Below are 15047 nucleotides of genomic sequence, written 5' to 3'. Positions count from 1 at the left end.
AAATTTTGTCACTCGTATAATCATCACTACAATAAAAGCGGCACTTAGTGGCAGTTTCTGCAGCCGTTTAGTGGCGTTTTTGAACCGCGCAAAACATTTCGCGACGGTTTAATGAAACTTCAAAAGATGGGACGCGGGTAAACGGCTAGCGGCGGTTTTATTCAATCGCTGGAATAATCGCCGCGAAATAAAACTTGGGTTTTGCGGCGGTTATTACCCGCTGCAATTTGTGGATGAAAAATGTTATTTCCCAATTTGCGGCAATTTGTAACCGCCACTAAATGCCAGTGATTTGAAAACAACGGAGTTTTGTGGCGGGTGATAACTACCGCTAAATTCAAATTTCTCATTAAAATTTTAGATTTTCTATTGTTTTGCCTCTTTTGAAAAAATATGTTTATTAAACTTTAATGTTTTTACTTTTAATCAATTTAAAGAAATTGCAACAAAGTAAAACAGCTCAATTAACATAACAAACCAAATTAAATATATACAAACATAACATATATAATGAAATTGTCATAACATTATCCAAAATAAAGTAAGAATGCCTAAGTTGAAGAAAATAAGCATAAAGCACTAAACCAACTTAAATGCAAAAGTATCTAAGAGCATTGATTGAAATTCAAAATTTTTGTTGAGGGTCGTAATTGCCAAATGAAGATGACCCTGCACATGACAAGTCTGGTGTACCACCCAAAAAAGCCAGCTCTGCAGCAACCTTAGCTAGGGGTGGAAACAGGCCAGGCCAGACCAGGCTTTGCTCTTAACAGGCCTGGCCTGTTATACAATTGATTGGCCTGAGCCTGGCCTGCAGCCTGTTATAGGCTCTTCATAAAGTACTAGGCCTGGCCTATTATTCAGCCTGGCCTGGCCTGAAGCCTGTTAAAAGGCCTGAAAATTTTTTTTTACAAAAATAAAAATATTATTTAAAAAAATTATTTTTTAATAAAAATAGTTATATGTAATATGTCATATATTTAATATTTATAAAAAATTTTAAACTTTTAACATATTTAAAATATACAAAAATATTTATAATAAAACATAATAAATTTAAAATATTTTATAATTTTATTAATAACAAATAATTATTTATATATTTAATTATATTTTAACAAGTCCAGGCAGGTCTGACAGGCCTATAAGGCTAATTAGTAAGCCTGAGCCTGGCCTATTAATGTATTAAGGCTTTTAAAAGAGCCTGGGCCTATACCTATTTTATAACAGGCCAGGCCAAATACAGGCCAGGCTGCAGGCCCCTGGCAGGCTGCCTGGCCTTTTTCCACCCCTAACCTTAGCTGGCAAATTGCCTCCTTGCTGTTGGACTAGATATCCCAAGACCTTATGTATCGACTGCCTCTTCACCTGCTCTTCTTCTAGCTTAACCGTCAATTCTGCAATCCTCCTCTCGTACTCTTCATTGGGCTCTGCAGAACCCGACGGTTGTCTAGCAACGTTACCAAAGACTTGGGTGGGACATGGTCCAGCACCTAGGGCACGAACCCGTCCTGGGTGCTCCTTTCCGAGAACTTGTGCTAGCGAATCATTTTGTGAAAGGTGCTTAGAGGATCCATCTTGCCTCTCAACATTCGCAATTGCTTCCTACAAATATACAACACATTGGAAAGGCATGAGTTAACAGTAGCACGATATATACAATAAGCTAAGTTGCTTCAAATTTTCAAACATGACTTACACTAACAACACGCGCATCGGGATGGATATACGAGCCATCTTTTTTCTTATGAGTCATGATAAACAACTCTCCTCTATCAACGGGCCTTCCTTGCTCTTTCTCCTATATTATTGATATCGACACAATTTAGTAAACAACAACAACATATTTAGGAAGATTAATAAAAAACTTAATGCAAATAATGACTTATTACCACTTCGTCTTTTTTTCTTGCCAATGTTTTGGAGCCCCCAGTATGTGTGTAAAGTTGCTTGCTCCGATTTAAAGCGTTCTGTTTACATTTTTTCTATGAACAAATAATAGAACAAATGTAAATGAGAAAGAGATGTTGAATATAAAATGTATGGGGAGTAATATGTAAACACATGTATGTTTTTGTGGAAATAATAAAATATACCAAGGCTTACCTTTGTTTCTTCCTTCTGACGATAGTCAATGAACTTTTTCCATTCATTTTCTTCTATTCCTTTTGGGTGATGCTTAAGATTTTCCTCATAAGTCTTTATTTCTTTGTAACACCTATGATACAAGTGGTGCCTTGTATCCCTCCAGTTCTTTCTTATCCTCTTCATAATATCGCGCTTTATTTTTCCTACGACACTGTTCTCATAGTGAAAGACCCGCTGTAATTAGTCGACATTGTCATTAACCAAGACCAACTAACAAGTATAAGACTGATAATTTGAAGAAATGCCATAACCATTATAGGCTAATTTAAATTGTTAAAGTATGATACTCAAATCCAGTATAAGCAGTCACAATAACATATAAATGAGAAGTGCTTAAATAATAATGTGAAAAATAAAATATGAAAATTTTATGAACCATATAATTTACCCATGCAAAAGCCCTTACAAAAAAAAAAACAAAATACTAAAATTGCTTAAATTGTTGAAGCTTAAAGTTGTACCTTAATTATGTCGTATGCATGTTCCTTCTTAGCTTTGTTCACATGCTTCCAACTGTTTGCACATATGGGGAAATGGGAATAATCCACACCCAAACTCCCTAAGAAACCACTGAATAATCTAGCGGCCTGACCAATCAATTGCAGCTCTTTATTAAATGGGAGTACTATCTTTGTATTGGAAGGGAGCGCTATAGCCTCCTTCATGCTCAGCCTAGAAGCTTTTCTCACGCCGTCCTCTAAGAAGTGTATGGGAAACAAAATTACTATCTAATCATTGCAAAAAAAGAAAATAGAAGTAAAGGACTTTAAAGATAACTATTTATGAAAATAAGAGAAAAAAAAGTTTACCGATAACAGTAACTTTCCAGAAATCTGTATCTTTACATTTCCCGTTGTTGTGCTGACCTTCGACTTCTTGGGCAGCAAACAAGTTGTCGATGTAGTCATCAAACGACGGAACTTCATCCGCCTCTGGGTCATAATTCTCATCCTCTAATTCATGATCAGCCACTTCCGCACGATGCCGAGTCTCTACGCGTTCTGTGGGAGTTTGAGGATCATTAGCACTGCTCGACTGCGCAATCCTATGATCGATGCGTGGTGCACGAAACGGTTCATTGATGCGGGTTGGCGGAGCTCTATTAACTGAGGACAAAATCGGAACCCTATCACGTGGTTGCTCACGTGATGTCTGAGCTCCTTTAGTCATGGACCCAACCTTAAGGCAATATGAAAAAGAATTATATTTTAAAAAAAGATTTAATATTGAGAATTAATTTAATTCATAAACTAATCATTTTGCTGGGAGAAAAATTAACAACATGGTTCAATGATGCAATTGAAGGATATCTAATTTTCACATAAGGTTACGTCAAGAAATGTTAACCACAAACACTAACCGTTGTCTCTTCAGTTCCGGCATTAGTTTCGGCATCTTTGAGGGTTCCCGTATAATGTTGTATCGTGATTTCCTAGGCATCCTTACAAACCTTGACAAAAAAAAACAATATTACTAGACAAATAACATGCACAACGTAAAAAGACCCTTAAAGCAAATAGAGAATACAAACTATACCCCAAAATTAGGAAATACAAAATTATGAAATCTATATGGAACACTATAAGGCACATTACTTGATACATCATGATAAATAGAATATTAGAATTTATTTTTTTGAAATAATTTAAGTTTTTAATCAATTAAGTCTAATTAAATTAGTTTAACATAGAAAACATTAATTAGTTTTAATATTAGTTCAAGTCTTATTATTTAATAGCATTAATGACTGGTTTACAAATAAATTTGAATGTGTCATAAAAGCATATGTATATCAAATTAATTCTTGACCTAGTAAGTAAAAACACTTGAATAAGTGAAAGATTATTTATTATCAAAAGCCAAGAATCAAGCTTGACAAACTGCTACTAATATCCTACATTGGATATTTATTATTGGAATAAATAAACAAATAATAGTAGTATTTCATAATATTATAATAAATAGATAGATGAGTTGTTATATTGAGGTGGGTTCCCTATATTGAATGTAGTAAATAAATCTTGCACTGATACTCTTCCCTACTCTCTACTTACTTTGCTTATTTTTGGCGATAAAAAAAGGGAGAAGAAAATAAATCAAGAATGCACAAAAAATCCAAAACCATCAACCAAGGTCATAGTCACAGTAATAACATTATTTTCACAGTATCAGCAGCAACCATACCAAATCAATTAGCTGATAACATAACATCAACAAGAATTAACATACCATATCAAGAATTTCATAACTCATAAGCCATAACATAGCAGCAGCAACAACCAATGAAATTAACCCAAAATTAAGATATGCAACCAAAGAAAAAAATACAGAAGCAATGGAACAAAAACAAATAAAAGCAGAGAAATGGGGATGGCGAAAAAGGAAAAGTATAAAAAAATAAAGACAGGAACAAAAAAAGGAAGAATATGAACCAGTGAAGGGACGGCGTAGGGAAAAAAAATACACAACGGCCGGCAGGAGAAAGGGAAGAACAGCAGCGGCTGAGGGAGAATAAGTGAAACTCTATTGGATTCCCGAACTAGGCCTTTTTGTTGTTTTTTAGTATCCAAAATGGTGTTTAGATCCTTCATTTATTTTCAAGAAAGAAGATACATAAATACTTTTGTTTAGAAATTAACCCAAGCACGCGTGACGTACATGAAATTTGCAATGCTTCCCTTTTTAATCTAAAGTTGTAGTACGAGATTTAATAGAATTTTCGAACCAAAATAAAAAATAATGGGAGTTACACTTATCAATTATCATAATTCTGGAAGAGGAGAAAGGAAAATACGCACAAAAACATAATGATTAATCTAAAATAATGAAAGAAGAGAAGGAAAATTACATAAGAAATCTACTTAACACATATTTTTTATGAAAGGCTTGATTTGATGAATATGAATATTTGATTGTCCCATCCCCTTGAACTAGCTGCCTCACTAATTGCTTTTAAAACATGCAGATGCAATACAGCCCCAAGCTCCTCTTCATATTTTGTTTACTTACTTACTTAGCTTTTAGTTTATTTACTTTGCTTATTTGTGTTTTTGAATATTATATGTTATTTTTCCTATTTTATATGTTATTTTATCTTATATTAATTTTTTTTCTGTTAAATACTGTTTGCTAATAGGCTTGCTATGACGGAAAAGTTACTTTTATAACTGAACAAGAAGAAAATCAGACACGGAAAAGTTACTTTTATAACTGAATAAGAAGAAAATCAGACACAGAAGCCAGCAAGCCCAAATATTGTATTTTAAACATAAAGATTGTATAACGATAAAGATAAATAGAATACAGTCATGGGAAAATAGCTGTTCTGCGAGTGAGCAAAATCAAGTAAACCAAAGAATCAAATATGACCCCTTTAAACAATTAAAACAAATAAATCATGGAAATAAAGTAAATTAGTTAGGAAAAAAAATATCAGACATGCACACATACGAACAGAAATCAATTTTTTTGCCCATCATCGCAAATGGAAGATCCTATTAATAGGAGACCAGATGTTTGATCCGCAAATTGTATATGACTCATTGACAACATCAAGCTCTTTACAACAACAATGCACTAAAACTAATTGCAAATCATAGTAAAAAAGGAATTAAAATTATTTTTAATTATTTTCCTTGTTTCCGTTATTCCAGAGCATTATTTTTCTCTAAACAAGTAATAATAAACCAAAAAAGCAGCGAATGAAATTAATACAAGTTAATGATTTAAAAATATAATTTTTTATTTTAAAAAAATATTTAACAATCCAGACATATAAACGAGGATACATAGAGTTAAATTAGAATAATTTGAGTAGTATACATTACTTACCGCCGAATGATATATAAAAGAAAAATAAATTAATTGTAATGAAAAGATAAAAAAGAGCTTGAAAAGAATTTAAAAGTCTTCGAAAGGTGAATAAAGGAAAACAGATTAATTGTAAAGGTCTTATTCAAATTACTAAACAATTTCAAATATAACTTTTATTAATATTGTCATCAGTTTTTTTCTACCGAGTACATATAGTACTCTCCCTTTTTTTTATATGTTAGATAACTTAAAGCTGATTTATTTTTTTAGTTTAATTTCAACCGTTAAATTTAGATTTTTAATTTGAAAATATGAATAAAACCATTAATTTTTTAAACGCTGAATTTTAATGATGATTTCAAACGGAGGAAATTGTAAAAAATATAACAAAACAAAATACTCATTTTATCTTTTTTTGTCAACTAGTATATTTAGTAATCATTTTCAACTAAAACAGATATCGTGACGATCGTTAAAAGGTCCAAAATTGAAATGAAATTCACGAAAGACAACGCGTTTGAGGTTTCCAAATAGTAATTATTTAGTGTTTATATGTTTTGTTTTTTGTGGTTTCTAAATATCATTTTAAGTTCTTTATATTTTTTTAGTTTTGTACTAGAGTTAAATATTTAACTATTATTTTTTTGAAATACACGTTACATATTATGATGGAGATGAATCACCTTTTTTTATGTTATTTATAATATGTTAAAGTATATTTAAAAATGATATAAAATAAAAAAATAATTAATATTTGATCATCAACTAATAATTGAGAAATCCAAATTGAAACCGTATGGGATCTTTTATTCTAAATTAAAAAGTGCAGACAATAAAATTAATTTATTGAATTGAATTTATAATTTTTTTTAAAATAAAAATATAATCATTAATGGATTTTAATATTTAATTTTTTCAATATTTGTTAACGTAAAATGAAAACACCTTCGACTAAGTTGCATGACACCTAAACAATAATTTAGTGAAAACAAGTTGAAGTAATAAAATATTTAATAAAGATATTAGTTACACATTTTTCACTTTAAAGTACATTGACAAAAGTTTTAAATAATAACAATGCCAAAATTATAGAAAGTGCTAATAAGACTGTCTGTCATTATATTTTATTTAAGTATTATTTGTCACAATGTCTCTTATGAAAATTATAGTAGGTAAAGGAAAGATATTTTTTATATTGTGCAAACCTCACTAAATTTCATATCAACTGTAATTCGTTAAACCTAAATTGCCAGCTAAAACTAAATTGTGATAATTCTGATGGAGAAAAACTTTTACAAGCTTGTTTTCTCGCTTTTCTTATGCCACTATTAATTAGTTTGATATATTTTGATACTATACTAGATATTGATAAAACCTGGATTTTAAAGTCACGGAATAATGTGGAATATAGGCAAGGATTGAAAAATTTTCTAGACTTTGTGTTTGCGAATACATCCTCCGATGGCATGATAAAGTGTCCATGTCCTAAATGCGGGTTTCTACTAATGCAAATAAGGGAGGATGCATACGATCATCTGTTGTTACGACCATTTTCCCTAGATATACTATTTGGCTGTGTCATGGTGAGAAGCCGGTTGAAGAGAGATCTGGATTGGGACGAGTAGATGAAAATATGATATCCCAAGTGAATCAAATGCACCAAACGATCAACGAGGCCTTCAATTTCATGATGCAACATGCGAGTGAGGACATCACAACAATCGAACATGTAGATGATGATGAAGACGTGTTACCATACTTATATGAAGGTCTAAGTCACGCGAAGCGGGATTTTAACGATCTACGGTCAGATAGAGAGCAGGAGTTATATCCCGGATGCTCAAAGTACTCCAAATTATCATTCTTAGTGAAGTTGTATCATATCAAGTGTATGTGTGGTGTGAGTGACAAATCAATGTCCATGATTCTTGACTTACTGTGGGATGCATTCGAACAAGCAAAACTTCCAAAGACAATGTACGAAGCCAAGAAGACAATAAGAAAGTTGGGTATTGAATACACCAAAATAGATGCTTGTCCAAATGATTGTCTGCTGTACCGAGGTGATGATGAGAACATGACTAGGTCTAAGAAATGTGGGTGTTCAAGATGGAAGCAGAAGACTAAAAAAGGCTCTATTGTTAGGCTCAAAATACCAGTGAAGAGAAATGGAAAACCTATAGCAACCAAGACTCTTCGTTACTTTCCCCTCATACCACGATTGCAGCGGTTATTCATGAGCAGCAAGACATCAAGTGATATGTTATGGTATAAACAGGCGTCTAATAATGATGGTTTCCTTAGGCATCCAAGGGACGTTGAAGCATGGAAAAAGTTTGATGCAAAGTATACTAATTTTTCGATGGATCCGCGCAATGTTCGCCTGACCTTGGCGAGCGATGGATTTAATCCCTTTGGGAATATGAGCACAAAGTATTCCATCTGGCCTGTGATTCTTATTCCGTATGATCTTTCACCATGGCTATGCATGAAGCAGACATCTTTCATTTTATCCACGCTTATTCTTGGGCCGAAAATGCCAGGTAACACCATAGATGTTTATCTTCCGCCCTTCATAGATGAGTTGAAGCAATTATGGGATGGCATCAAAACCTATGATGCCAAAGAGGGAAACACTTTCTAGATGTGTGTAGCACTTATATGGACTATCAGTGACTTTCTGGGACTGGGAAACCTATCTGGCTGCAATATGCACGGTGGATTAGCTTGTCCTACGTGTAACTTGGACGCTAAGCCACAACGGATGAAAAACAGTAAAAAAATGGTATTTCATGGGCCATCGGCACTTTTTGAATCAGGGACACAAATACAGACTAGACCGGAATAAATTTGATGGGCAAGTCGAAGGTAGAGATCCACCAAAGAAGTTATTTGGAAGAGATGTATTGAGGCAACAGTCTAATGTGCACGTTTCATTTGGGAAGAGTTCAACCGTGACATCCAAAAAAAGACGCAATGGTTAGGATGCGGATGAAGATGACTCGCATTGGAAGAAGAAGAGTGTTTTCTTTGACCTCCCTTACTGGGAGGATCAGATGTTGCGTCATAACCTTGATGTGATGCATATAGAAAAAAACGTGTGTGAAACGATTGCGGCAAATCAAAAGACAATCTTAAAGCTCGCAGAGATTTACAATGCATGAGCATAAGGCCTGAATTATGGCCAGAGAAAGGTGATAAATATCCTTCTACAATATTTGCGATGTCGAATTCACAGAGGGATGTATTCCTGAAGACTTTGCAGAATGTGGTCTTTCCAGATGGTTACTCTAGCAATGTTGCTCGTTGTGTTGATTTGCGACAGCGCAAGTTATCTGAGTTGAAAAGTCATGACTGCCATATTCTGATGGAACAATTACTCCCAGTTTTGGTGAAGAATGCACTTCCGAGTCCGGTGTCCAATGTGATTACAAATTTGTCATCATTTTTCTGAGAACTTTGTGGGAAAGCCATAAACCCTATGCAGCTTGCTGAGTTTCAGAATCATGTTGTGCAAACCCTATGTCAGATGGAAATGATTTTTCTTCCATCCTTCTCACCGTCATGGTTCACCTTACTGTGCATCTTGTTGATGAGGTTACTCTTGGTGGACTAGTACATTATAGGTGGATGTATTCAATAGAAATGTTAGCTGGCTGATAAACCCCTTTAGTACACTCAGTTGAATTAATTGTGTATATACTGAGCATTTTATTGTATTTATATAAAAGGTATTTAGGACGTCTGAAGCAATATGTTCGTAATAGGGCACAACCAGAAGGCTCAATTGCAGAAGGTTATTTATCTGAGGAAATCCTGACTTTCTGTTCTAGATATTTGGAAAATATTGAGACTAGAATCAACCGACCAGGGCGAGTTGATGATGAGCCCGTTGATGTTCTTCATATTTCAGAGGAAAGTATGTTTCCAGCTATTGGAAAGGCATTAGGGGCTGTTTCGCATTTCGAACTCATTCCAATGGAAAAACATCAAGCTCATCGTCATGTGCTAGTCAACTGCGATGCCGTGATTTCATTTGTTGAGTGAGTATACACATGTATTTCTAAAACACCAACATAACTCTTTTCTCATAGTGACTAGTTGGACTAATTTTCTTTTCTCTCATAAAGTACATTTAGGAAAAAGAAAAAGCGAAGCTTGCGTCATCAGACAAGGTCGCAAGCTAAGATAGTGTTGTCCTTGCAGAATTTCCTCGGTGGTTCAAGCATAAGGTTGACAGAATACTAACCTGACTAATTTGTTTTTAGCCTGGAATTAGTACTATATGAAAACCGATTTTAATCTAAAGCATGAATGTTATGTGGTTCCGGGTTCCTATGGAAAGTACACTTCATTTGAAAGACTTGAAGTTGCTTGCATGCGATCCCATGATTCAGGCAAGACATTTTGGGGCGAACAATGTTAACGGGTACAAGTTTAGAACTACCACAAAGGAAAACAGGATGAAAACACAAAATAGTGGAGTATATGTATCATCTAATACAAGAAGTTATGCAAGCATGCGTGACAATAAAGTAGTTGTTGGTGGCATTCCGTATTACGAAAAAATTGTATACATAATTGAATTGAATTATAGCTGTTCCTTCACGGTGGTATTGTTCAAATGTGTTTGGGCTGATACCACTACCAGCAGAGGCATCAAACAAGACCATTTGGGGCTTACCAGCGTTAATTTCTCTCGTCCAATACACACTAGTAATCGAGAAGAAGATGAACCGTATATATTGGCATCGAAAGCTCAGCTTGTATACTATGTGGATGATAAAGTAGCTAAGGAATGTAGTATTGTGGTTCATGTGAAACCAAGGGATTTGTATGACATGGGATAAGAGAATGAAAAAGCTGAAGTTGGTTTTTCTCCACAGCTAAGGTTGAACATGTCAGCGGAAGGTGACATTAGAGATTTACTGTTAACAAGGGAGGAAGATATAGAAGACCTCAGAGAATTTCGATAATGTCACGTAATGCTTATATGAAGCCTTTTAATGTAATTTAAAAATGATCTTTCTGTCATAAACTAAGTTAAATAAACTCAACGTTGTACGTTGTTTTCTTTGGTTACTTTATACTTGTGTAGTTTTTATTTGCAGTTAAATATTTATGTTATTGTGAATTTTCATGAGTAAAAGCAGATTTTTCGTTTCTTTCAACGATTTTAATACGAAAAAGTTAGTTTACGTTAAATCTTTATTCCTTCTACAGTTGTTGTTTTTCTTAGGGTTGCATTTTTTATAATCTTACTATCTATTACGCAATATAATTTTACTAGTGTTACGTTTTGAAAACAATAGTGAACATAACATGATGGTGGAACAGGATCAATGAAAACTGAGGACTTTTCGTCATCGTCTGCAAGCACAACAATTGCTACAGAGCTTCTGTTTAAGAAATTTGCCCAAACTACTAACAAGGGTGATGGTAATTGTCGAAAATTTGCGTTTAGTTTTAAAATTGTCTTAGCATCTTGTAGTTTGGTTTTTTCTAAGTCAGTATTTAATGACTTCGGAGTTCTCAATTTCTTCTATGTATGCTCATTTTGTTATGTGCATGTTGATATTTCAGTCTTACCTGAATATTCCGGAGAAATAGTTTCTGACAGTCTAGATGGAGAAGAGTCTAATTCAAAAGACAATTTAGATGATATCTCCTCTGTCGCAGTCGACAGATCCATGCAGTTTGATCTGAATAAGGTTCCGGAAGAAGACGATGAAACTTTAGAAGACCAACAAGATAAACAAGATGATATACATGTTAAGAAAATGTGCTTTGATCTGAATAAAATGTCATGGTATCGAGATGAAATATCAAATCCTCTAAAACGTGAAGCCCATAGATTCATAACAGAGTATTTTTTGTCAGCTCAATACGATGTTGGAGAGAAATTTTGATCTTTTATTATAACAGTTACGCTGATTTCCTTAGTTTAATGATTTGGGTTGCAGTTGTACATGTTTATCTACTTTTAGAGTATCTTGATTTAGGTTTAGTAAGACATAACTTTAAAGAGGAGTAACTTTGATTTATGCTCTCTAGAACTTTATTTTAACTTTATAAATTCAAAGTATGATTTTATTTTCTTCTTTTACATCCATGTTTGAAAGCAAATTTAAATGCCAATAACGTAATTAAGAAAATCTTATTGGTAAATTTGTTCACATGAGTTAACATATATAGCTTATTTAACTTGTGAATTTTTTTACGTAAAACGAATGTAAAAAAATGTTACGAGTTTAAGTAACAACGATTTAAACATATATAGCTTAAGATAATAGTCTTTACTTAACTAGATTATACCCAGATGATTTATTACTAAAGAAAACATTGCAATATGTGGTAATACGCATTTTGCGGTGGTTTAAACGAAACCACCGTAAAATATAAAACAATAACTCACCCGGCGGTATATATAGCGGCAGTTTTCGAAAATACGCCGCTAAATGCATACCTGATGAAATATAATGGCGATTCGAGAAAAACCGCCACTAAATGTCAACCTGATTGCAACCCTAACCTCTAACTGCCACTATATGTGCTGCAGATTGTCGTTTCGCAGCAGTTTTACAAAACCGCTACAAAATTTTCGCCGTTCTATGCTGGAATTGTTGTAGTGTATATTAATAAAATAATTAAAAAATATAAAATTCTAATTGAATTAAAATTAAATATTAGAAAAATAAATTTTATTTTTAATTTTAAACTACTATTTATGATAAATAATTTCACAAATATTAATATTAAAATTAAAATTAAAATTAAAACTGGCTAGGAGATACAAACGTAATACTTTGCTTTTGTTCTACATGTATCTGGATACATTAGAAAATGAGATAAATTGATAAGAAAAAAAAAATCATCGTCTGGGAAGACGAGATAAATAACAAAGAAAAAAACCGTAAATTTCTGTAACCGTGATTACATCTGGAAATTTAATATTTATTCTATTTATTAAAAAAAAAAGCCCTTAATTATTGTGATGAAACAGAAAGCTAAGGCGTTAAAGCATATTAAAATGTGGCTATTATATAGGGGTGACTTCACCCAACTGAATGAATGATCTAGTGGAATCCACCTATAAACCATATGAATATGAAGTAAGGTTACAAGTTTCTGTTTCTCATTATTTAGGTAAAGCATACTTCTATTACATAAGACTATACATCAAGTTGGCCAAAATATGCGGTTTTGAAAAATGCTTTTCTTTAATAAACTAGACTACCAGACCTTTTAAGTTAGGGCAATTTATAACGACTATCTCCACTTTGAAAACACTCTACACATTATTATTGGTTATTTAAATACTTTTCGGTGCATATAGCACCAATCTTCATGTTTGTGTCCCTATAAAATTTAAAAAAGGAAACAAGAAATTGCAATTCTTCTAGGGTGGACAAAGATAAGAAGAGAGGAATCGTGTTTAATTATTACTTATTAATTTGTGCTTGGAATTGTTATGCATAGTGCGCATGCATGTAGCTAGTTGATCATAGGTATAAATTATAATCCTACGATATAATGTAATGTTTGATGAGCAAATAAATGAAAATCATATCAAAGATATTGTTTGTTAGGTTATAGGTAGCAGAACCCATGTCTACCATGCTTCCACCAACTAATTTATTTCGTGCGGTTGTGGACCTAAGGAAACAACAGTAAATAAAATAAAAACACAAGTTTATGCTGATTAGTTGCACAACATTTCACATTTGCCAAGAAGATTCTGTTTTCTTAATTATTTGTGACTAGCGGTATTAAATCACAACTGGGAATCATATTCATGCATGAGACCTGCCACTATTCTCGCTAATTAGGCCTTTCATTTGCTTAAAACAACATAAGATTATTGTTATTAACGTCATCCGTGACTTTAAGTATATTATTATTATTATTATTATTATTATTATTATTATTATTATTATTATTATTATGTCTTAAATGCACAAATTAGCTAAAATTATTATTAATAAAATGTTTTAAATTTTTTATTTTTAATAAATATATAATAATTGTATTAGAAGTTTTATTAGTAATTTTAACATGTTCCATAAAGATGTATATTAGCTATCCATTATTATTATTATTATTATTATTATTTTTTTTTTTTTTCTGGGATCGTATATATTATTATATTATGTAATGTAATGACCATTGTTTTATTACATTATAGTAAATAATTAGCACCAATAACTATGAGATAACTTAAAATATAGAGTTAATCACCGTCATCATCAAGTTAACAGCAAAAGTAGATCATTTCGATGGGACTCTATAGTTTAATGTCAATTACCAACTACGTGTGAAACTCGAATGACTTTTTATCTTCATTTTCATATATGAAAGCAAAGCCATTCCAAAAAAAAAAAAAAAGTGTCGTAGGCAAATTTTCAAATTCAAATGACAAAAACTTGATAATATATATTGATGAAAACGTTATATATTTAGTTTAGATACGTCAATTTTAAATTATTTCACCAAAAACAACTTAAATAACAGTAGTTATTATGAAACAGAAAATTTGTCATTTTGGTGCGTTAGGAAACTTCGTCCGACTGAGATCAATGTTTTATGTCCCAACCACACACCAATAGGCTTCAGGAAAGCGATCGCACATATTACAAAGAATATATAAAATATAAATGTGCCTTTTATATACTATTTAAAATTTTAGAATAAATATTAAATAATTTATAATATGACACCAGACAGAATTTTTAAATGTAAAAGAAATAAACAAAAAAATAAAAATATGTAAAATTTACACAAATAAAAAAATCTTTTAAAAATGTATAACTATGAATATGTATTTTTCTATAAGTCATTTAAAATTTTTTGAATAAATAATTTTTCTGACAAATAGAGTGAGAATATCTTATGTATGAATTGTATTTATTGTAGCATAATAAATTAATAAGCAGCAAATGAAACTATGCATGCGATACAACTTATTTAATATATAATCATGCATATTTTTTTATTTGATGACTTAAATTTTTGAAATAAATAATGAAAAAGTCTAGGGAGCCAATGGCCTAAGCGTACAATGTGTACAATGGAGGTTTAAGAAGTAT

At 32.2% G+C, this 15047-nt stretch overlaps 1 protein-coding gene across 1 annotated transcript; it reads right to left on the bottom strand.

The window, feature by feature from the left end:
- Nucleotides 1-1221: 1221 nt before the first annotated feature.
- LOC130967077 (uncharacterized) lies at nucleotides 1222-3318 on the bottom strand. The gene is made up of 6 exons (XM_057891899.1): nucleotides 2958-3318; nucleotides 2610-2845; nucleotides 2107-2322; nucleotides 1893-1985; nucleotides 1700-1801; nucleotides 1222-1605 (listed from the first exon to the last, which is right to left on the bottom strand). The coding sequence occupies exons 1-6, from the start codon at nucleotides 3316-3318 to the stop codon at nucleotides 1222-1224; spliced, it is 1392 nt and encodes a 463-aa protein (XP_057747882.1).
- Between the last annotated feature and the right edge of the window lie 11729 nt (nucleotides 3319-15047).

The sequence above is a fragment of the Arachis stenosperma genome, chromosome 3, assembly GCF_014773155.1.
Source record: "Arachis stenosperma cultivar V10309 chromosome 3, arast.V10309.gnm1.PFL2, whole genome shotgun sequence".
In the NCBI taxonomy this organism is placed as follows: Eukaryota; Viridiplantae; Streptophyta; class Magnoliopsida; order Fabales; family Fabaceae; genus Arachis; species Arachis stenosperma.
This window is presented reverse-complemented; position numbering and strand designations above follow the sequence as displayed.